Below are 25,783 nucleotides of genomic sequence, written 5' to 3' on the forward strand. Positions count from 1 at the left end.
CTTATCATGTATAATGTTATAACTTATACACGTTCGGCATAATGACAATCTAGTATGCTGATTTTTTTCTTTTTCAAATCTCATTTGTTGGACGTTTATTACAGATTTTATGTTTAAAACGATTCATTATCCTATTTTTTTCTCTTCTGTGCACGAGTGAACATATCCGATATATAATAGTCAACTGGAAACCTAAGAATATGAGTAATGTCCAGGTATTTCAGTACATGTCGCAGTATGAGGGTAACTTTTAAGGGAACAATGTCCCAAACACAAACTGAAAGTCCAAAACCGCGTGGAGCTTCGCAGCAGATTTTTTTTTAATGAATTGATGCTGAGGAGACGCGAACAAACTCTCTTAGAGATGCGTTTATCGCTTGTTGGTCATGCTAGGTCCCCTGACCATCGGGCATGATTACCTCACTAACTGATCACCTTAGTCGCGCTATGCTGATTGGTCAAGCCTGACCATATGATATACCCCCCTGTAAAGAGAGCCTGGTCATCAAAATAATATGTGATACTCATGAATAACAGATCGTTACCAGCTGGGTGTTGTTTTATTAATGGGATATCCATTTTGAATAAACAAGAGTCAACTTCAATGATTTGCATAACACAAGTTTATAATGACTGACCCAAGTGAACCGATTATGAGTACAGTTATCATCTTATACAATATATCTATTTTTGTGAAATACATTTAATTCATCTAATAATATGTTGATCATAATTCTACACATGAACGATTTCCGTATTTCTTCTTTGGTGAAATATACAAAGCATCAAGGTTGTTAAAAAGTTTGTCATGAATAAGAAAGGTTACATTAAAATTCTATCATGGTACGGGCGTGATACGAACCAGTTCGATGGTAGCGATTTTTTACTCAATTTTCAAATCATTAGTTTTGTTGATTTTTGTTGTTCTTGTTGTTGTTTGCATTTGAGGTATTCAATAAACAATGCTGCTGCACTGTACATTTTATAGTAAGTCAATCGAAGTGTGTGTTTTCACGCTTTACAGCAAATTTTGCAAACATTTCTTCTGACACAATGGGTCAATTATACAATGGTTTCTCCTCATACAATGTAAGTAATCAATAAATAAATATGTGCTGCAACTACTTCAAACCATCACCTAAAGCAAAAGACAAATGGTCGTATACATATACATATTTCATCACTCTCTACCCCATGTTATTTCTTTGTTAACACTTTTACCTTATACAGCGTAGCATAATTGATTCCCTATCAATAGATAAATAAATTTTATTATTTTACAACAATTATGAAACGAGTTATTCAACTTAAATTAAGCAATCTTGTCTGCCCGGAAGTTAGGGCGCAGGTGGTCTTTGTGTGGGAGGAAACCGTAGAACCCGGAGAAAATCCATGTGGTTGGGCAGGTGACCCCATACCTTTTCACGTCAGATCGGGGAATCGAACCCCGGCCGCCTTGGTGAAAGGCAAGTGCGCTATCCACTGCACCACCCGATCACCAAGATTACCTATCAAACGAATTTTGTTTTCTATTTTCTCTAAATAACAGGATTTTTAGGAATTTATGTTGTTGAAAAGTTTCAACAAATAACAAAACGCATGACCAGTAGCGCAGAAATCAAGCTCCCTGTTTTATAATAAAGAGGTGCTTGGTTCACATCCCAATAGAGTAGATACCCTTATGAACGAGAAATGTATTATGATTTCATTTCTATCGTATGTAATTTTTCCTACATCAAAGGGGCAAGCAACTCAAAGTCATATTTATACTCATTGGAACTCTTCTTCAATAGAGATCAAATACAGACGGAGCGTAAGAACTCTTTAGTTTGAATTTTATTATTAATGCTATTGAATAGAGGTTTTTTGAATATGTAAAATATGTTTTAATTATGAAATTGAGGATTGGGCCTCCTATTATTACTCGTCCGTATAAGTTTGTGGGTCAACGTCACAAGAATGTCATTATTTGCCTGCCATGTAAAATCCGTTAATTATTTTATGCATGGGAATTTGTAAGACAATAAATATAATTTCAACTTTACGAAAAAACCTTTCTTGATTTCCTCAATATTTCCATTTATAAAATAATCTATTAGGACTGGAGATGTACGTTCGTTTCATCAATAGATAATGAAGTTGAGGTCCAATAAAACACACTAGGATAGCTGACAAATAATAAAAAAAATCAAGTTTGTTAGCAATATACACCGACCAGCAATATAGATGTAAGACCACACACTGGTGTTTTTCTAACGAATCAGAAAGCACGAGTTTATTGCGCGGACCAATATATATTCACGAGTGCGCGGAGCACACGAGTTAATATATACGTCCGCGCAATAAACTCATGTGTGTGGTCTTGCTTTTATCACATACCTTCCGTATTTGGCAGAGGTCGATACAAAGATTTTATAAACGTTGATATTTTTTGCAAATACCGGGAACTTTTCAGTTCGCCATGACAGGGGGATTCCATAAAAAGTAGTTCCGGCTAGTAGGTAAAATACAACATTTCGTATTGCACATGTGCAATACAGAACGTTGTATTTCATGGTCTGAAAATTGCTTGTATTACTATAACAAGATTCAACAGGTATGTGATAAAAATGCTTATTATATGACCACGACACCATTTGTGTGTGTAAAACAGAAATTACTTTACATTTTCCTCTTACATATCCAAAGGCGTCAATGTCAATATTCATATTTTGCTCTAATATCATCGTTTGTGAGTTCGAAGTACGTATTTGATTACACATAGATGTTCTGTTGTCTATTTGTGAAACTGGAATTAATGCTTAATTCAATAATTCCACTGTCCTAAAGTCTGTTTGTGAAGTTTGTTTTGGAACAGCAATGTCGATGTAATCTCAATCAGATATACGTGACATCACAGTTGAAGTAACATGACTACATGTATTGCACTCTCTAAATATTGCAATGAAATATATAGAGGTTACACAACGAGTGGTTGTTGAATATGGTATTTATTTCACTCGAGTTAGTTAATTTTCAAAAGTTACAAAAGACTCGAGCTTTAGCAACAACTTCATGAAAAAATATAATAGATGAACGACTTTAAATATTGAGAGTAGCTGTATTTCATTGATTTATATAAATTAACCACGGACTATATGCGCGTAAGCATATCGTACGAAGTCTGCCTCCCGCCAAGTGACGAACTTATCGCTGTGAATGTCCAAAACCATAGGCCTACGTTTCTTCTTGACGGTTCTTTGGTTGACGTTTATAGTGAAAGTTCAGCCATAGTCAGGCCGTCCAAATAGCGATAACGGGACGTTGGGAGAACGAAATATTTTCCGACACTGTGGCAGATCTTTATTTGTTTTGGTTTCACGACCTGGACACGCGACGGTCGAAACGATACCGATCGTCTGTAGCAATTTTGCCTGAACCTAGCGATCAAATCTTTAAGTATCATCTTCTTTTAATATTGCCTTAATAACCCCCTTTTCCGGAAATCCTCATAAAGTCACCTACATTTGTCGGATGTTGATAGCAGACGACGTAAACAAAACAGCATGTGGCAAAAAGCAAGTGGAAAAAGTCATCCCGGTCAAAGTTCATCTTCTCGTCCAATCAAAACTCTTGCAGGTCATATACCACGTGTGGTATATAACTCATATTTATCTAACAGTCTGCGTGTTTATATAATGATCTGAGAGTGGAATAACACAGCGTATTGTGGTAGAAAATACTATTTCATGGGATACCCCCCTTTTTAACTTTCATTTTTTATTTTTTTTTATTTTTCCCCTTTGAACGGGAGGTCGAATGAAACATGATTCCATCAATGTTAAATATTAGTAAAGTGGTCAAGAATGGATGTATGTTATAAACGACTAGGGGAAATATGATGGAACAAAACAATCACAGTTAACAGTCTTTAGCACTAAATTGTGTATACATTTACAAAATTTTCGTTGGTATTATGATTAACATAAACTACCTTCTATACTTTAAAAATTGAACTTTCTTTATAAATGGAATGAGATAAGATAACAATAAGGTTATTTAAAACCTATTTTTTTTTTTAAAAAAACACGTTAATATCGGTTGCTTGATGGTGGAATACCGGTTTAGGGGTGTCAAGATGATTGGAATTCCTCTTTAGTGGGGTCTGGATGGTTGGTAAACCGGTTTATTGGTTTCTGGTTGGTTGGAATTCCTCTTTCGTGGGGTCTGGGTTTGGTAAACCAGTTTAGTGGTTTCTGGTTGGTTGGAATTCCTCTTAAGTGGGGTCTGGATGATTGGAAATTCGGTTTAGTGGTTTCTAGTTGGTTGGAATTCCTCTTTTGTGGGGTCTGGATTATTGGTAAACCGGTTTAGTGGTTTGATGTTGGGAATACCACTTCAATGGTGCCATGATGTTTTAAATACCAGTTAAGGGGTATATCATTATACAACAATTATCATACAGGTTTTCCGAATTATTTTAATCACACTTATTTGCATAGACGAAAGTGCGAGATAGTCTGAATGTGGACGGAACCGGAATTCCTGAAGAAAATTCCACGTTGATGAACATGTGTTCCCATTATGCGCTCTCTACATAGTGTATGAAAATATTATTTTCAAGGAACGCTTTTTTAAATTTGCTCACGAATTCTTTAATATATTTTGGTTCATTACAAATAAAAATCAGGAAATAAGCAGTCCGTTCCTGTCGCCGAATAACAACTTGTCGTGTTCTCAACAACTGAAAATAAAAACAAATTAGCATGAAATATATTGTTTAGGAATGAAAACAACAAAATTATTCTAACTTCTTAATTGAGTTTGGTGTAATACAGATGTAATTCATAATGAATTATCAAATGCAGGTTTTAACTCTTTACATTTTATATTAAACATACAAACACAGGTAGATTTGACACCATCACGATATGTTTTTGGATATTTTACACACAAACAACATGAAATTATCATCGAGTTTTTGTCATTAAATAGATAGTGATCTTTTACTTCCTAATAATGTTTTGATTTTTAGAAATATTATTTTTTGTTACGTTGAATACACTTCATACCTTTACATTGATGAGTATTCAAATATTCATTCAGTCATGCTATTTTTATTGATTTTATCGTAACAATGAATTTGTATGTTCAAATTTAAATGTAGAAGTTAATTGGTTGCCTCTAAGGAAACTATCATTCATCATAGCGATAAAACACAAAGTTTTATTTCAAAGTGTTAAACATAATATATATTCCCAATGTAAGAGAAACTAGTTGCTTGTACTGTCTGAACTATGGAGTATTGGGAGACAGAGTTTCTATTCCTGTTATCGGATCAATTGCATCAGTTCTCGAATGATCTTAATATTTAAATCACTTCCTGTACAAGTCATTTACTTGTTCGTAACTATTCAAATATCTTTACAAAAGGATGGAATGAAAATCCAAGAAAGAGAGAGAGAGAGAAAAGAAAGATATCATTGTTATTGTAGTATATATTCAAACCAGACTAGATGAACACCATAGTCGGTGTACAATTAGAAACAATAAAGCACATAATCTACTTACTAGAGAATATCACAATATTCCCATTTTGTTTTGGATTTTGGGTCGTCAACAAAGCACCAGGGTCGTTTACGGGCGACAGGATTAGGGTTTCTGCAGTAATTTGCCTGTCGTGACAGCTTTTTGTAAAACTTGTTGGCCTGTGGGTATTGCGAGGACCAGGACTGACACAGACGTCCGGAAGCTGTGATGCCCCATGTGCCCTTATATTCAGTGCCCTTCCTCGTCTTCTTGCATTCTTGAGCATAACGAGATAGAATTCAGACAAAATCCAAACAAAATATAATCAATACACAGTGTTTTTTTTTACAAAACTTTTGAAAACTTTGCAAAGTAATTGTCATTAGATATTTCGTTTCACATGTAACATATCATTTTCCATGTACATGAATATAAGATATTTTTGAACAAGTCTATGACAATAAATACATTAAAGAGCATAGAATACCATGTAGTAAACTTCATATAGTGTTTCAACTGAACCAGATTGTACAGGTATATCATAACAATATCTTAACGTTGGATAACATTATACAATACGCACAAAATATGAAGAATATTTTGTTTTCTTAAATAACTGGTCTCCATTAAGGGATAAATTAGAACGAATTATGTGATATACATTTATCACTCTTACCTGTATTAGGAGTTGGTATCGGCTTATACGAATTTCTTTCTACAAAATAAACAAATTTCTTCAGTAGTTTATTGTTATGAAAGTAAGTATGAAAATATCTGTTTAAAGTGTTTCTAGCAAATGCTTGCATTTCAAGTCGAATCAAATATTAATCCGTTATTAATGTTCATCACCGTAATGTTCCTTACTTGACAAGAAACCAAATCACAATATTACTCAAAGTGACGAAATACAAATTATTGCAATATTGAATATAAATTTATTATTAGGACGTCAGTAAAAAACAATACTCAACCTGGCATATAGCATATTTTAAAGGTGCCTCCACATCCGCCATTGACCCAAACTTCGTCCTTTTCTCTTCCATAGGTGAGGCCGAACACACATTTCGGGTCGTCCACCTGATCGATCCAAGTGACACGCCGCACTCCCTCTTTCTTACATCGTTTGGAATTACCATTTTGACTCGAACAAGACACTGTAGTTGTTGCAATGCATCCAGGCTTTTTCCCATCTTAAGAATCAAGGCATTCATTTTTAATGATTTTTCTGTAAGAACTCCAGTGATTTTATTTATAATCAGGCGGAATGAAATCGGCTTTGAGAATTTTTTATTATTTTTCAACACTTTCATGTTTAATTACAAAATTCATGAATACAAAAGGCAGAAAATATATCTATGCATATAAATAAACTAAATAAGATCAAACGACCGACTAAAAACCTAGCTGCTGTTACCCTTCACATGGCTCTTTGGGTTTTCTACCTGAAGATCCATGTGAAGAGTGAAAGAAGCTAGTACTTTGGTCGGTCCTTAGATCTTATTTTATCTATATTTACTTACTTCACATGGACATTTAATCGTTTCATATTATACAAATATATATATTTGTTTGACTTTGCTGTGAAAGACGAACATCATACTCACACAGGTGATTGCACCTAAAACATTTGATACAGTATGTTCAAAATTAATTACCCTGCGCCATACAGTTCTTCCATCCTACTAGAATTCATTGGTCATGCTAGGGGCCAAAAAGTTGGAAATCCGAATTACCAAAACTACCGTTAAAACAGAAGGGCAGATGCGTAAAACCAGTGCGTAAAAGACTCGTCGTTTATGCTAGAGGCAAATATGTAAAATGTGTAATGTCGTCATATCGTTTCTTATTTGCCATAATGTAACATCAATTAGTTTATATGAAGGATTTAGTTTAAATTATTTATAAGGTTACAATAGCATATACAATACTAAAATGACCATATTTAGTATAAAAAAATAACGATTAACACACTACTCTTGGTCAAATTCCACAACTGGTGTTTTTTTGCAGTTTTGTTTTTGTTTTCTTCTCCGTGTGGTCAAATTTATACGCTAGCATATTCGTTAAACCACCTGTATGAACCGGCTCAGCATGTTGTTTTTAAGAGATTAAGTCTAAACAGCCAATCAACAATATAAACTTTAACCAAGGAATTACAATTAATGCACAAAATCATTTTCAACTCAAACATATCCTCTAAGCAGGGGATAGTAAGAAGATTTCCGATTCATCAGCAGAGCGTATACGAATCATAAACTAAGCTGTATCTATTTTACAACAATTTTATAACAAATTCATCTTCTCCTTTTTACCACTCGTTTTGATCCAGATAGAAACGCTTAAGCAAAAGGGTTCTCCATGCAAAAGCAAACACATATACCTAGAGAAAACCCACGCGGTAAGGCATTTATCCCCGTTTTTTTCATGTTCAATTAGGAAACCGAATCCCAGTTGTCTTGCTTAAAGTCGACTACGATATTTCCTGCACTACTCGACCACCCCACTTCGACTTCAATGATCATGTTGTGGAATGAAGAAACGTACTTATTTTGCAATATTGCTTAATCAAAGGAGTGGAAAAGTAGGCGGCATATAAATGATACAGTGTGCGATTCATGAACCTAAAGCAATGACCATATATATATATACAGTAGCCCCGCTAACTTGAATTCGTTAGGTCCTGATCAATACATGGTCTTCGAAGGATCCGAGGTTCGACCGACAGTGCAAATATCGCGGATAGTAAATGAAATAAGTAAAACAAAACAGCTTAATAAATATGAGAACACTCAGTAAGATATGAAATAGTTGAACAATGAAAGCATGTAGCCTATTAGGAAAGTATAACGTACTTGTCGTTTTGACATAGTCCGCCATACTGTAATTGACTAGGTTAATTTTACAAAATATCAAAACGAGAGGAACTCCTCACTCATTTTAAAATAGAGAAAATCTTGAATCCTTGTTATCATAATGTTGATTGATCGAAGTTAACAATCACGACGCATTCAAGTTTGAATATCTTAAAAGATGGTCGAGAATCCGTTGTGTGGTTTCCGTTTAATATTGCCATGCCGAAATATAGTTTTGCACACCCAGTGAATTAACACTTCCGCCAAATCATCGATGTCAAAGCATCGTCTGGAAATAACAAATATTATTATTTATTACGTAAAAAATACGCACACAAAATGATGATGCAGCTATTTAATGATACTGTTATTAATCCTCTAACTATCAGATGTCCGGCCGACACCTGTATAAGCACAATAAGCGTGGTCGATGGCACGCGGCGATACACGCGGGCTGATTTTGATGGTAAGTCACAATACGAACACAAGGAAAGATCAGAATCTAAATTGCCTGTCAGTATCAACGATGTACCTGTTCGACGAATGGATAGGTAAAACACTCAGGTTTTGAGTTATCGGGAATAAACATAAAAGTTCGAGGAATACGGGGTATTCGAGCAATGGCTGTCCGAGTAATCCAAAATTTATTTACAAAGAATATAAAAGACCACGGTTGGGACCAAGCAAACTATGCGAGGAATAGGGGGTATTCGAGCTATGCGAGTTCGAGTTAGTGGGGTTTCACTGTAGTATATAGTACCGTAAATATACATTTACGACGACGATTATGACTTAAAATAACTGCACGCATGTCCAATTGCACGGCAATTTATAAGACGAGTCGATCCTGACAAAGTTTCCATTTTATACAATTTTGCTGACATCATATTTCTGTCGACGGTTGACACTCAGGACATTCTAATTGTCTTTCGCTAAAATACGAGGCATTCACATAGACCTCATCACGCAGTAAAACCTTAAAGTTCAATGTTAATAATTCAATGTAAGAAGATATACTTAAAACACACTGGAACTTCTTACTAAAGGTAGTAACAACTGTTAATGGAAAAGTTTATACATGATACACATAGATTATCAAAACATAGATGAGATGTGTCAATATTTATATCATATATACTTACCACACATAGGTATGTCACAATATTCCCAGTCATTTCCAGTTTTAACGAAACACCATGGCGCCTTTTGTTCACTATTTGGATTTCGACAACCGTTGTGCGCACCAAGAATCGCATATCTGCGTGCTTTCATAGTGTTCCAAGTTCGGCAAGTTTTCCCAGTTACTGTTTGTGATACCTCTCCTTGATAGTCCGCGCCCTCCAATTTCTTCCGACATTCCCTCGGCGCTTCAGTAAAAAAATCAAACAATAAAAAACTCCAGAAAACAAAGTTGACCTATTTAATTACTGATTACTACCAAGATAACATGCTTGTTCATTATAACTACGGTGGTATGTAATTAATCAACGACTGTGTTAATATGACATTTACATATTTATGAATGACACATGATGATTTGTGTGCCTGCAAAGCTGTGTCATTCATTTCGATTGTAATGAAATATCAACACAGTGACACAGTGTAATGTTGAAAATTCAAAATGTTGCAAGTATTGTAAGATCAGAGAAAGAGATATGTGCTAATTAAAATGTTGCATTCGTCAATATTTTGTGTAAGATTGCTCGAAGAATAGAGCAGCCAATTTAATATTACTTAACCGTCATACTTTGAAATTGTTTACAACATGACCTATCCTATACTGAACATCGTTGTCTTACCTGTACACGCCTTCAGAGGATCTCCTGTGTGTCGTGCCTTACATACACACGTGTATTGACCACCCTCAAGTTTACACTCAGCGTTAGTACCACATGGTTCCCTCGTTTCCTTGACAACAATCTTCATCTCGTTACCTACTGCTGTACATTGTCTAACTACCGAACAATCGCTTGAAATAAACTCTGCACCATCCTTGAATAAAAAACAAATTATCCATTTCTTGAAAGAATTGTAAAACATTATTTTGTAATTGCAGGACAGTATAACATGGAAAATGCACTCATTCTACGTCAAATCAAAAACTTCGTACAGAGGACACTTCCTCCTTATCGACAATATAACTGGTTTGAATAATTTAAGTTATTGGAATTATTTTAGTAAAAGGATTTCTTTACTTCAGAACATTTGAAGTTTGATAATTTAATGCCGTTACATTCTATGTTGTGTCACATTTTTTAAACCGTGTAATCAACATTTGTGGTATAGCGGTTAAGTGGTAATGGATTGTTAGCCCACAACACTACATATATTGCCAACAATTAACCGTTTCTGATTCACTAAATCAAATTGTACCATGTCTGCGATGTAACGACATTTTTTACTGGTGAATAACCATGTACTATTTGACGATAGGCCATGTGCGTGTATGTTTTTTAACAGACAATGCACGTGCGACGCTCTTCCGAAAACCCTCTAATGTATTGCAAATGTAACGAGCTAACCGAGGGCGTTCACGAATTGTTTTATTTCGAATTTATATATATTATATGTAGCGTAAAATTGTGAGGTGCAGGATTAGAATCCTGGTCAAGACCCGCTGATTCATTTTTTACACTCAAAATACTGTTGTTGACTTAAAATAGTTTTCTTACTAAAAGATAGATATATGAAAGCTACTGATATGCTGGACATATTAATTTCCAAAGAATAGTTGCAGTTTTTGGCAGTGGTGGGGGATCCTTTACCTCTAAATCTATTACATATTGACAAGCTCATCAAGAAACTGTTCCGCCGAACTTTCCCTGGGGGTGACTTGAAATAGTGTTTTTGGTTGTCTTTAAAGTTTTGATTTCATTGGCTGACGAGCTATATCACTATACAGACGCTTTTGATGGATTGGAATGGTCATTGTTTAGAGTTTATCATCTGTCAAATTGAGCATACAATGGCGACTGAAAATAAAGCTTGTTTGGATTTCAAACCCGAAATTGGAGATAAGGTCTTTTATCAAATCACTACGTACAAAGTTGTTCACTCTCACCACCCGTACAAAAACTTTGATCATAATCAACAAACTATGAGTCTTATATAATCCTCCCAACAGATTTAACAGACAAAACAGAACAATAGCCCACAGTATCTCGCATATAACGTGCAAAAAATAACATGAGATAACAATGAGGCCAGTGAAGTCATTATTCGTTCAATGGATATCCTCAGCTTTATATAAAAATAACAATAATAATAATAAGATACAATATTTGATATAGCGCCCTCTCTAGCTAGCATAAGCCACTCTAAAGCGCTTTCAATACATAGATATACAATTAACATATACATTAAACAGTACAATTTTTGAGGAATTCGCAGGAGCTTCCCTATCAGGCGCGAACTACTAGTCCTATGCCACCTGGCTAATGCCCCCCTACGTGTGCTGGATATATAATGTGTTCTGGTTATATTGGGACCGTGCTTCTAACGGTATCATGTATAGTGCCACCTCACTTGAATGCTACAACACAGATACCGCAACATCCACCCCAGATCAATTAATACTCCAACTGGGTTATTGGAGTTCTGTGGGCAGGAGAACACCACTCTCTCTCTGAATATTCCATGCGTACGACTTCGGGGATCGTGGAAAGCCGGAATGTTAACCACTCGACCACTCCGCCCAAACTAAACCGAATAGAATCGTTTAGTTGACTGCTGTCGGCTTTTAAAGCTAGTTTGTACTCCCGAACATCTCATCGCTATAGTTTATTTGATCGTTTTTAACGTTAAACACAAACAACAGTATGCTCAGAATGAAGTTACCGACCTGATATTGAGTTCCATCATCATCTTTACATCCACATTCCTGAACACGTATACATTGTCCATCATTCCTCACAAATCCCTTGTCACAGGCACAGCCTTCTGCCATGGGTTTCTGACAACTGCTGGGGGCTGTAGGATCCTGACATGAGGCCGGACAGGCAGTCACCTTTTTGACGTAGTGGGCATTGGTTCCACAGGTAATTTCTGAAACAGGTATATCGATATGGCAGACCATGTGAAATATTCTATTCGAGAAAAGATTTGTCAAAGTTCATAAAATAGATACGTTAATGTGGCTTTACATGTATACTGTTATATATCATAAAAGTTCTGGTTATTCATATATATTGTTATATCTTATACAAGTTCTGGTTATTCATATATAATGTTATAACTTATACAAGTTCTGGTTATTCATATATAATGTTATATCTTATACCAGTTCTAGTTATTCATATATACTTTTATATCTTATACAAGTTCTGGTTATTCATATATAATCTTATATCTTATACCAGTTCTGGTTATTTATACATAATGTTATATCTTATACAAGTTCTAGTTATTCATATATAATGTTATATCTTATACCAGTTCTAGTTATTCATATATACTTTTATATCTTATACAAGTTCTGGTTATTCATATATACTTTTATATCTTATACAAGTTCTGGTTATTCACAATTAATGTTATATCATATACAAGTTCTGGTTATTCATAATTAATGTTATATCTTATACTAGTTCTGGTTATTCATAAACAATGTTATATCTTATACAAGTTCTGGTTATTCATAATTGATGTTATATCATATACAAGTTCTGGTTATTCATATATAATCTTATATCTTATACCAGTTCTGGTTATTTATACATAATGTTATATCTTATACAAGTTCTGGTTATGCATATATACTGTGATATCTTATACCAGTTCTGGTTATTCATATATAATGTTATAACTTATACAAGTTCTGGTTATTCATATATACTTTTATATCTTATACAAGTTCTGGTTATTCACAATTAATGTTATATCATATACAAGTTCTGGTTATTCATAATTAATGTCATATCATATACAAGTTCTGGTTATTCATAATTAATGTTATATCATATACAAGTTCTGGTTATTCATATATAATGTTATAACTTATACAAGTTCTGGTTATTCATATATAATCTTATATCTTATACCAGTTCTGGTTATTTATACATAATGTTATATCTTATACAAGTTCTAGTTATTCATATATAATGTTATATCTTATATAAGTTCTGGTTATTCATATATACTTTTATATCTTATACAAGTTCTGGTTATTCATAATTGATGTTATATCATATACAAGTTCTGGTTATTCATAATTAATGTTATATCTTATACTAGTTCTGGTTATTCATCTATAATGTTATATCTTATACAAGTTCTGGTTATGCATATATACTGTGATATCTTATACCAGTTCTGGTTATTCATATATAATGTTATAACTTATACAAGTTCTGGTTATTCATATATAATGTTATATCATATACAAGTTCTGGTTATTCATATGTAATGTTATATCTTATACTAGTTCTGGTTATTCATCTATAATGTTATATCTTATACAAGTTCTGGTTATTCATATATAATCTTATATCTTATACCAGTTCTGGTTATTTATACATAATGTTATATCTTATACAAGTTCTGGTTATTCATACATAATGTTATATCATATACAAGTTCTGGTTATTCATAATTAATGTTATATCTTATACTAGTTCTGGTTATTCATAAGCAATGTTATATCTTATACAAGTTCTGGTTATTCACAATTAATGTTATATCATATACAAGTTCTGGTTATTCATATATAATCTTATATCTTATACCAGTTCTGGTTATTTATACATAATGTTATATCTTATACAAGTTCTAGTTATTCATATATAATGTTATATCTTATATAAGTTCTGGTTATTCATATATACTTTTATATCTTATACAAGTTCTGGTTATTCATACATAATGTTATATCTGATACAAGTTCTGGTTATTCATATATAACGTTATATCTTATAAAAGTTCTTGTTATTCATATATAATGTTATATCTTATACAAGTTCTGGTTATTCATATATAATGTTATATCTTATACAAGTTCTGGTTATTCATATATACTCTTATATGTTATACAAGTTCGACATTATCACGATTTAACATGCTGTTTTCAAAGAAGTTACTCGATTGGTAATCGTGACAGATTTTGTAATGAGTGTCAAGTACAGAAAGTAGGTCATGTGGACTTAGGTTGACCTTTTAAAAAATGTGTCCATGGCATATTTTCTATACTTTTTTTCACCTGAAGTATTTGATATTTAGAATTGATATCTAATTATTTGATATGTTGCCCTCGATTTTAACAGTTCACTATCAAACATATAAGATATATAAGACACTTAACGGAAAACTTATGAATTTTCTCTTCTATTACTTCCTGAAATTATGGGAGATTGCTGTATCGGTACAATCGTGTGCTTTTTTTTTTTTATCTTATTTGAATTTTGACGAACAGAGCGTTCGAGCAGTAAATCAGACCACCTTGTCAAACAAGCGAAAGGGAGATTGTCATTGTCCCGTCAAAATTAATATTAAGCTGGAATATTCGACTAACGTAACAATCAAATGTTGCCTTAATATAGTGACGTCATTATTAACTTTATATTAGATCATCACATTTGTATAGTTATGTGACCACACACAACACAACGCGACAAAAATTGCGTGCGCACACCGTTCGCAGATCGTTCACAAATGGTCACACAACGGTGCGATTTAACAATCGTTATCCCCGTTGTGCGAATCTCTCTGAATAAAATGTGCGATTTGGTACAAGTAGTTGATCAATAAAACGGAATGGAAATAATCTGGGAGTTTCGAATGGAATGAAGAACACTGTATATAAAAAATTCTTATCATATTTATTAAAATTATGTTTAATTTCACATTGCGTGTTACACATTCTTACAGTAACCGTTAGACTGTCAAGAATGGGTTTGGCTCCCAGGTAACAGAACAGTTAAGTAACATTTTGATGAAAGACCAGAGGTTTATCTGGCGCCCTGTGCCTGAAATAGAGAGCCGATATATGATAACGTAAGTCTGTTATGAAAACACAAAAGGACATTCAATTTTGGTATTTGCATTCGCTTTGGTCTATAGCCCGTAGGTAGAATATATATAAAAAATCAAGTTTATATGTTAAACACGAAACCGCATATATTATTGGCGGATTGGTCGAGTGGTTACTTTCCGGCCTTCCACGCAGGCGGCCGGGGTTCGATCCCCGATGTCGTGGTACGGATGGAATATTAAGAGAAAGGGTTTCTCTCCTGCCCACACAACACAGGTGTAGTATACATTGGTTTGGGGTGGATGCTGCGGTATCTGTGCTGTTGCATTCAAGTGAGGTGGCACTATAAATACATTTGGAAGCACGGTCCCACTACAAACAGAACGCATTACATCTCCAGCACACACACAGACAAACACACATAAGGAGATACTAGCCAGGTGGCATAGGACTAGTAATTAGCGCCTTATAAGGCACTTCCAGCGAATTCCTCAAAATTGTAATGATTAATGTATATGCTAATTGTATTGATGAATTGTATATCTATGCACTGTAAAACGCTTAAGGGTGCCTTATTCTAGCTAGATAGGTCGCTATATCAAATATTGTATGCTATAATGTTTCATATGTTATTAAGCCAGTTCACAATTTACACCAACCACGATTGTTATCGCACAACGTTGGTCCATCGTCCGCACAAAATTTGCTCAAGCAATATTCGACCGTAGATCATTATCGTTTGAAAAACGGATAGTTTATAAAAGACACAACTATATAGGATATTTTTTTCAGGTAAAAGTGAGCGGTGTGACATGTATAATCTTAGCGAGACTTTGGCAAACAAAAACAAAAAAAGATTGCGAAAATGATCACCATTCTACAATAGATTGAAAACGAATTAAACATCATATTTATGATGTGATTAAGAGGTCTTTTTATATATTGAAAACAACAGAAGTTATAAAATCGTCATTAATTGATAAGTATTCTATCTTGCTTTTCCTACTATAATCTTTTTACAACTTTCGTACCTGTACAACCCTTCAGGGGGTCCCCCTTGTGTCGTGCCTTACATACACACGTGTATTGACCATCCTGGAGTTTACACTCAGCGTTAGTACCACATGGGTCCCTCGTTTCCTTGACAACAATCTTCATCTCGTTACCTACTGCTGTACATTGTCTCACTACTGAACAGTCCTTGGAGACGAATTTAGTTCCCAACTGCAAATATGAGGCATTTCATTTGATATTTACAATAAATTAATATTTAATTCACATATTTTAAAAAAAATGAGATAAAACCTTGGGGTAAATATAAAACAGAATGCAAACATGTACACCATCATAATCATTAAATGTTATAGGGGATAATCACTTAATGAAATAACTTATCATTTCAATAGGGTCTACATTTTTTACGTCTCTAATCCTGTATTTAAGGAAAGTTGATATCTGCTTGTTGATCTAACACAAAATGTAAAACTAACAAAATAACATATATGGAAAAAGCAATGAAAACCAATTAGACAGGAAAACGTGAATAATAGGTGAAAGTAAAATAGTAGAATAAAAGCATAATAGAAAAAAAAGTAGAGAAATAAAGTAAGTAGAAAAAGTTAAACAGAAAAAGTAACACATTAAGAAGAAAAAAAATTCCAAAATTAAGGGTAAGTACAGAAAAGTTTAATAAACAGAGAACTGCACAATGATAGATCAAAACGAGTTAAAATGAGACAAAGTATAATAAAGAAACTATAAAAACAAACCAGAGGGGAAACTTGAAATGGAAAACTAAAAAAAAGTAACATAGAAAAGGTGAATACGTACAAAAAAGAAATATAAAAGAAACATATTTTTTAAACCGTTTAAACCGTTAGCAAGTTAAACAAACAAAAAAGTAAAAATAAAAAATGACATAAAAATAAACTATCGTTTCATACAAATAGTTTTGCATTATTTGGTTTCAATAATATATACCGGGTAGTATTGCCCGTCGTCGTCAGTACAACCACATTCGGCCACGCGAACACAGCGTTGGTTACTGAGAACATACCCTGTATCACATTCACACCCCTCAACTGCGTTCCCAGTGCATTTGCTGGGGGCTTCCCTGTCCACACACGTGGCAGGACAAGCTGACATATCAGCACTGTAGTGCGAGTTTGGTCCACACGGTAATGCTTAGTAAAAATTAAGATAAACGCAGAAGAAAATTTAGAACTATGTTACAGCATTGTAATTTAAATAAATATTTCAATACTGGATAATTACGCCTCAATTTTAACTTTATAGAACCGCTAACCTTTCGGCGATGTCTCCCTAGTCACATGAGGTTATTTCCAGGTCTGAATGATGTTACTGCCATGATACATTGGCCAAGTTACGATATTTCAGTAAGATAAAAAGGCTCGTTAATGGACATTGTGTTCATTTGGGGAAAACTTAAAGCAAACTTGACAAAGACGAAGCTTACGACAGAGCGTCGACGTCCTCCATTTGACTGTGATACCTCCCATTGCACACAGGTAGGAAAGGTCACTGACGTCATCACAGAGCACCTTCTCGAGAGTTTTCCCTTCCGTGTTGTCAACCCTATAAATAATTAGTTACAAACATTATGCTTCCCTCGTAATAAAGTTACATTTCATTATATTTTAGTGACTGAGATGAATAAAACACATACAATTAATTAGTGTACAGACTTCAAAATGTGCGTTTTCGATAACCTGGCGTTGAACAGCCCGTGTCCCTATGTCTTACCTGAACGCACAGTAATCATACACACAAGAACTAAATAGAAGTCCAGCGGTTTCTCTATAACTTTTGAAACACTCGCTGAAGGCACTTTGTGTAGTACTTGTTGGGTCCATGACTCTACAGACGGACGTTGTTTCTCCCTCCGTCTTAAACGTTGGGTTCTGTGCACAAGGGTGGAAATCTTCTACTTTTTTGCAACTGAAACATAAATTTGGGAATAATCATGAGTTTACCTCGTTTCATAATCAAGTTTGCCTGTGTTTTCTCCTTCATCAGTGAATCAAATTAAATTAGCTGTCGAAATGTGTAACATTGTGAAGGCCTCAATTGCTGCAATATAGTATAATCGAAAGCAAATTGAACAACATTTTAGCCATTTTTAAAAGGTCTTCGTTGAAACGAGCAGCAATCAAAACATAACGAGGACCAAGGAAAACATACACTACAGCGTCAACATACAAGAACAACATACCCTACAGTGTCAGCATATAAGGATAACATACCCCACAGCGTCATCATACAAGGACAACATACCCTACAGCGCCAATACACAAGGACAACATACTCTACAGCGTGAACACACAAAGTCAAGATAAATCACAGTGTCAACACAAAAAGGCAACATACACTACAGCGTGAATACACAAGGACAAAATACACCATAGTGTCAACATACAAGGTCAACATACCCTACAGCGTCAACATACAAGGACAACATACCATACAGCATCAACATACAAGGACAACATACCCTACAGCATTAACATACAAGGACAACATACCCTACAGCGTGAACACACAAGGACAAAATACACCATAGTGTCAACATACAAGGACAACAAACCCTATAGCGTGTACACACACGAACAAAATACACTACACTGTCAACACACATCGTCATACCCTACAGCATAAACACAAGGTCAAGATATATCACAGCGCCAACATACAAGGAGAACATACCGTACAGCGTTAACACAAGGTCAAGATATATCACAAAGTCAACATACAAGGACAAGATATATCGCAGTGTCAACATACAAGGTCAACATACACTACAGCGTGAACACACAATGATAAAATATATTACAACACCAACATACAAGGACAACATACTCTACAGCGTGAACACACAAGGTCAAGATATATCACAGCGTCAACATACAAGGTCAACATACTCTACAGATGAAACACACAAGGATAAACTATATCATAGCGTCATCATACAAGGATGACATATCCTACAGCGTGAACATACAAGGACAAAATATATTACCGCGCCAACATACAAGGACAACATACCCTACAGTGTGAACAAAGAATGATAAAATATATTACAGGGCCAACATACAAGGAGAACATACCCCTACAGCGTTAACACACAAGGTAAGATATATCACAGCGCCAACATACAAGGTCAATATACCCTACATAGTGAACACACAGGCACAAAATATATTACAGCGCCAACAAACAAGGACCACATACCCTACAGCGTTAACACACAAGGACAAAATATATTACATCGCCAACATACAAGAACAACATACCCTACAGCGTGAACATACAATGACAAGATATATCACAGCGTCAACATACAAGGACAAGATATATCGCAGTGTCAACATACAAGGTCAACATACCCTACAGCGTGAACACACAAGGACAGAATATATTACAGCGCCAACATACAGGGACAACATACCCTACAGTGTGAACGAAGAAGGATAAAATATATTATAGCGCCAGCATACAAGGACAACATACCCTACAGCGTTAACACAAGGTCAATATATATCACAGCGTCAACATACAAGGACAACACACCCTACAGCGTGAACACACAGGGACAAAATATATTACAGCGCCAACATACAAGGCAACATACCCTAAAGATGAAACACACAAGGATAAAATATATTACAGCGCCAACATCCAAGGAGAACATACTCTACAGCGTTATCACATGGTCAAGATATATCGCAGTGTCAACATACAAGGTCAACATACCCTACACCGTGAACACAAAATGGTAAAATATATCACAGCACCAACATACACGGACAAGATACCCTACAGCGTTAAAACAAGGTCAAGATATATCACAAAGTCAACATACAAGGACAATATCCCATACAGCGTAAACACACAAGGATGAAATATATCACAGCGTCAACATACAAGGACAACATACTCTACAGCGTGAACACAAGGATAAAATATATCACAGCGTCATCATACAAGGATGACATATCCTACAGCGTAAACACGTAAGGACAAAATATATTACAGCGCCAACATACAAGGAGAACATCCCTCTACAGCGTTAACACATAAGGTAAGATATATCAAAGCGCCAACATACAAGGTCAATATACCTTACATAGTGAACACACAGTCACAAAATATATTACAGCGCCAACAAACAAGGACCACATCCCCTACAGCGTTAACACACAAGGACAAAATATATTAGACCGCCAACATACAAGAACAACATACCCTACAGCGGGAACATACAATGACAAGATATATCACAGCGTCAACATACAAGCATATAAGGATAACATACCCCACAGCGTCATCATACCAGGACAACATACCCTACAGCGCCAATACCCAAGGACAACATACTCTACAGCGTGAACACGAGGATAAAATATATCACAGCGTCATCATACAAGGATGACATATCCTACAGCGTAAACACGTAAGGACAAAATATATTACAGCGCCAACATACAAGGACAACAAGGAGAACATACCGTACAGCGTTAACACAAGACAAAGATATATCACAAAGTCAACATACAAGGACAATATCCCACACAGCGTAAACACACAAGGATGAAATATATCACAGCGTCAACATACAAGGACAACATATCGTACACCGTGAACACACAAGGACAAAAAATATTACAGCGCCAACATATAAGGACAAGATACCCTACAGCGTTAAAACAAGGTCAAGATATATCACAGCGTCAACATACAAGGACAATATCCCATACAGCGTAAACACACAAGGATGAAATATATCACAGCGTCAACATACAAGAACAACATACCGTACAGCGTGAACATAAAGGGACAAAATATATCACAGCGCCAACATACAAGGACAACATGCCATACAGCACAACACCAACATACAAGGACAACATACAAGGACAACATACTCTACAGCGTGAACACACAGGGTCAAGATATATCACAGCGTCAACATACAAGAACAACATACCGTACAGCGTGAACATAAAGGGACAAAATATATCACAGCGCCAACATACAAGTAGAACATACCGTACAGCGTTAACACAAGATCAAGATATATCACAAAGTCAACATACAAGGACAAGATATATCGCAGTGTCAACAAATAAGGTCAACATACACTACAGCGTGAACACACAATGATAAAATATATTACAACACCAACATACAAGGACAACATACTCTACAGCGTGAACAAACAAGGTTAAGATATATTACAGGGCCAACATACAAGGAGAACATACTCTACAGATGAAACACACAACGATAAAATATATCATAGCGTCATCATACAAGGATGACATATCCTACAGCGTGAACATACAAGGACAAAATATATTACCGCGCCAACATACAAGGGCAACATACTCTACAGTGTGAACAAAGAATGATAAAATATATTACAGCGCCAACAAACAAGGACCACATACCCCTACAGTGCGAACAAAGAATGATAAAATATATTACCGCGCCAACATACAAGGACAACATACCCTACAGTGTGAACAAAGAATGATAAAATATATTACAGGGCCAACATACAAGGAGAACATACCCCTACAGCGTTAACACATAAGGTAAGATATATCACAGCGCCAACATACAAGGTCAATATCCCCTACATAGTGAACACACAGGCACAAAATATATTACAGCGCCAACAAACAAGGACAACATACCCTACAGCGTTAACACAAGGCCAATATATATCACAGCGTCAACATACAAGGACAACACACCCTACAGCGTTAACACAAGGTCAATATATATCACAGCGTCAACATACAAGGACAACATACCCTAAAGATGAAACACATAAGGATAAAATATATCACAGCGCCAACATCCAAGGAGAACATACTCTACAGCGTTAACACATGGTCAAGATATGTCACAGCGTCAACCCCTACATATTGAACATACAATGACAAGATATATCACAGTGTCAAAAAATAAGGTCAACATCCACTAAAGCGTGAACTCACAAAGATAAAATATATTACAACACCAACATACAAGGACAAGATACTCTACAGCGTTAACACATGGTCAAGATATGTCACAGCGTCAACCCCTACATATTGAACATACAATGACAAGATATATCACAGTGTCAAAATCCAAGGACAAGATATATCACAGTGTCAACATACAAGGACAAGATATATCGCAGTGTACACATAAGGATAAAATATATCACAGCGTCAACATACAAGGACAACATACCGTACACCGTGAACACACAAGGACAAAATATATTACAGCGCCAACATACAAGGACAAGATACCCTACAGCGTTAAAACAAGGTCAAGATATATCACAGCGTCAACATACAAGGACAATATCCCATACAGCGTAAACACACAAGGATGAAATATATCACAGCGTCAACACACAAGGACAACATACCGTACAGCGTGAACATAAAGGGACAAAATATATTACAGCGCCAACATACAAGGACAACATGCCATACAGCGTAAAAACACAAGGATAAAATATATCACAGCGTCAACATACAAGGATGACATACCCTACAGTGTGAACAAAGAAGGACAAAATATATTACAGCGCCAACATACAAGGACAACATACCCTACAGCGTAAACACAAGGTCAAGATATATCACAGCGCCAACATACAAGGAGAACATACCGTACAGCGTTAACACAAGATCAAGATATATCACAAAGTCAACATACAAGGACAAGATATATCGCAGTGTCAACAAACAAGGTCAACATACACTACAGCGTGAACACACAATGATAAAATATATTACAACACCAACATACAAGGACAACATACTCTACAGCGTGAACACACAAGGTCAAGATATATCACAGCGTCAACATACAAGGTCAACATACTCTACAGATGAAACACACAACGATAAAATATATCATAGCGTCATCATACAAGGATGACATATCCTACAGCGTGAACATACAAGGACAAAATATATTACCGCGCCAACATACAAGGGCAACATACCCTACAGTGTGAACAAAGAATGATAAAATATATTACAGTGTCAACATACAAGGACAACATACCCCTACAGCGTTAACACACAAGGTAAGATATATCACAGCGCCAACATACAAGGTCAATATACCCTACATAGTGAACACAAAGGCACAAAATATATTACAGCGCCAACATACAAGAACAACATACCCTACAGCGTGAACATACAAGGACAACATACCCCTACAGCGTTAACACAAGGGCAATATATATCACAGCGTCAAGATACAAGGACAACATCCCCCCACAGCGTTAACACACAAGGTAAGATATATCACAGCGCCAACACACCAGGTCAATATACCCTACATAGCGAACACAAAGGCACAAAATATATCACAGCGCCAACATACAGGGACAACATACCCTACAGTGTGAACGAAGAAGTATAAAATATATTATAGCGCCAACATACAAGGTCAATATATATCACAGCGTCAACATACAAGGACAACATACCCTACAGCGTGAACACACAGGGACAAAATATATTACAGCGCCAACATACAAGGCAACATACCTTAAAGATGAAACACACAAGGATAAAATATATTACAGCGCCAACATCCAAGGAGAACATACTCTACAGCGTTAACACATGGTCAAGATATGTCACAGCGTCAACATACAAGGACAAGATATATCGCAGTGTCAACATACAAGGTCATGACAAACATCACTTTTGGGGCAAACCGATAAAATATATTACAGCGCCAACATCCAAGGAGAACATACTCTATAGCGTTAACACAAGGCTAAGATATATCGCAGTGTCAACATACAAGGTCAACATACATCACAGCGTGAACACACAAGGTCAAAATATATCACAGCGCCAACATACAAGGTCAACATACCCTACACCGTGAACACACAAGAACAAAATATATTACATCGCCAACATACAATGACAACATACCCTACAGTGTAAACAGATGGATACAATATATTGTAACGCCATCATACAAGGACAACATACCCTACAGCGTGAACCCCCACGATACAATATATTACAGCGTCAACAGACAAGGACAAGATAAATCACAACATGAACACTACGGGTGAAATATATACCATATATTTAACAATGCCATGGAGTAAATAATTTGATTTAAAATGTATAGATAAGAAAAGGCATCATGAACTGAGGCGATATCACCAAGCAACCTCGTGAATGAGATTTGCTTCTGAACCAGTCAATACCCGGCAAATTTGTCAATATTGTTGAACAAAGGCTTCAGGATATGAATGTTTATTTGATATCTGACCAACAGCCGTTTTTACCAAGTTACATACTGACAAACATCACTTTTGGGGCAAACCGACGAGAATCGCCGAGCTCGGTAAGTCAGATTAAGTGCCTCGTGCCACTGCACATTCACAAGAATATCATTGTTTTCTTACCGAAAGATGGACTATCACAGTAAATGCTAGCATTCCTGTGATGGAATACTTACTGTTGAAGTTGTAGATCAGAGTCATCCACGACCTCGTACCGTGAATAGTCTTTCTGGTCATCGTTTGGGTTATTGTTACAATTACCACAGATCCCAGTTAGGTCGTTCCCATACACATTAGGTACTTGGACGATGGCGCTAGAGGCACCGTCAAACTGCACCACCAGACCACACCTGGTTTCCAACCGAACATACGTCCCACTTAAAGCTATTTCAAACTGTGCGGTCCGATAGGGAAGAAACACTAGTTTTCCATTCACCTACAAAAACAGTAGGCTACTGAATTTATACACAAGAAAAAACAAACTTGACATGCATCGTTCGAGTAATAACATTTAAACTCGGACTAACTTCAAAATATGAAGGGAAGATTGACCTAACAAAGCTCACTGTATGTTTATAACATGTAAACTGAACCTGTAGATTCCAGAAACAAGTGTTATCGGGAATTTAAACAAAGTTGTATTTCAAACAATACTAAAAAATCAAACCTAAATAGAAAATGCCATCGAAACGTTACCAAATATAATAACATACAAATTGAACCAAAAATGGGCCTTCCACTTATTCCAATTGCATACAAAAACAGTTTCAACAAAGTTTCACTTCGACAGTATTTTTCGAAACTGTAGAAATAGTCATCACTGCTGTAGTCGACACGGAAGCATTATTAACATAAACTACTGTACACAATCGTCATTTATACACAATGCTGAAGTCGACATAAGTGTTATTTAACACATTGCTGAAGTCGACATAAGTGTTATTTAACACATTGCTGAAGTCGATATAACTGTTATTTAACACATTGCTGAAGTCGACATAAGTGTTATTTAACACATTGCTGAAGTCGATATAACTGTTATTTAACACATTGATGAATTATCCATAAGTGTTATTTAACACATTGCTGAAGTCGACATAAGTGTTATTT

At 35.5% G+C, this 25,783-nt stretch overlaps 1 protein-coding gene across 3 annotated transcripts in view; it reads right to left on the minus strand.

Annotated features, from left to right (window-relative positions):
• Positions 1-4,609: 4,609 nt before the first annotated feature.
• The window catches only part of LOC110450425 (zonadhesin-like), a 37,943-nt gene continuing 16,769 nt past the window's right edge, over positions 4,610-25,783 (minus strand). For 2 of the 3 annotated variants that reach the window (XM_021497937.1, XM_021497935.1), the window contains 12 exons: positions 24,850-25,109; positions 18,088-18,282; positions 17,801-17,919; positions 17,305-17,507; positions 16,356-16,548; positions 12,202-12,404; positions 10,160-10,352; positions 9,503-9,727; positions 6,480-6,698; positions 6,185-6,223; positions 5,551-5,785; positions 4,610-4,723 (listed from right to left, as the gene is read on the minus strand). In XM_021497937.1, the coding sequence (XP_021353612.1) occupies positions 4,717-4,723; positions 5,551-5,785; positions 6,185-6,223; positions 6,480-6,698; positions 9,503-9,727; positions 10,160-10,352; positions 12,202-12,404; positions 16,356-16,548; positions 17,305-17,507; positions 17,801-17,919; positions 18,088-18,282; positions 24,850-25,109 (2,091 nt within the window). In that variant the 3' untranslated portion in view covers positions 4,610-4,716. The remainder of the gene's footprint in view (positions 4,724-5,550; positions 5,786-6,184; positions 6,224-6,479; positions 6,699-9,502; positions 9,728-10,159; positions 10,353-12,201; positions 12,405-16,355; positions 16,549-17,304; positions 17,508-17,800; positions 17,920-18,087; positions 18,283-24,849; positions 25,110-25,783) is intronic. The other variant, XM_021497936.1, reaches the window with a different exon arrangement.

The sequence above is a fragment of the Mizuhopecten yessoensis genome, unplaced genomic scaffold, assembly GCF_002113885.1.
Source record: "Mizuhopecten yessoensis strain PY_sf001 unplaced genomic scaffold, ASM211388v2 scaffold5229, whole genome shotgun sequence".
Lineage (NCBI taxonomy): Eukaryota > Metazoa > Mollusca > Bivalvia > Pectinida > Pectinidae > Mizuhopecten > Mizuhopecten yessoensis.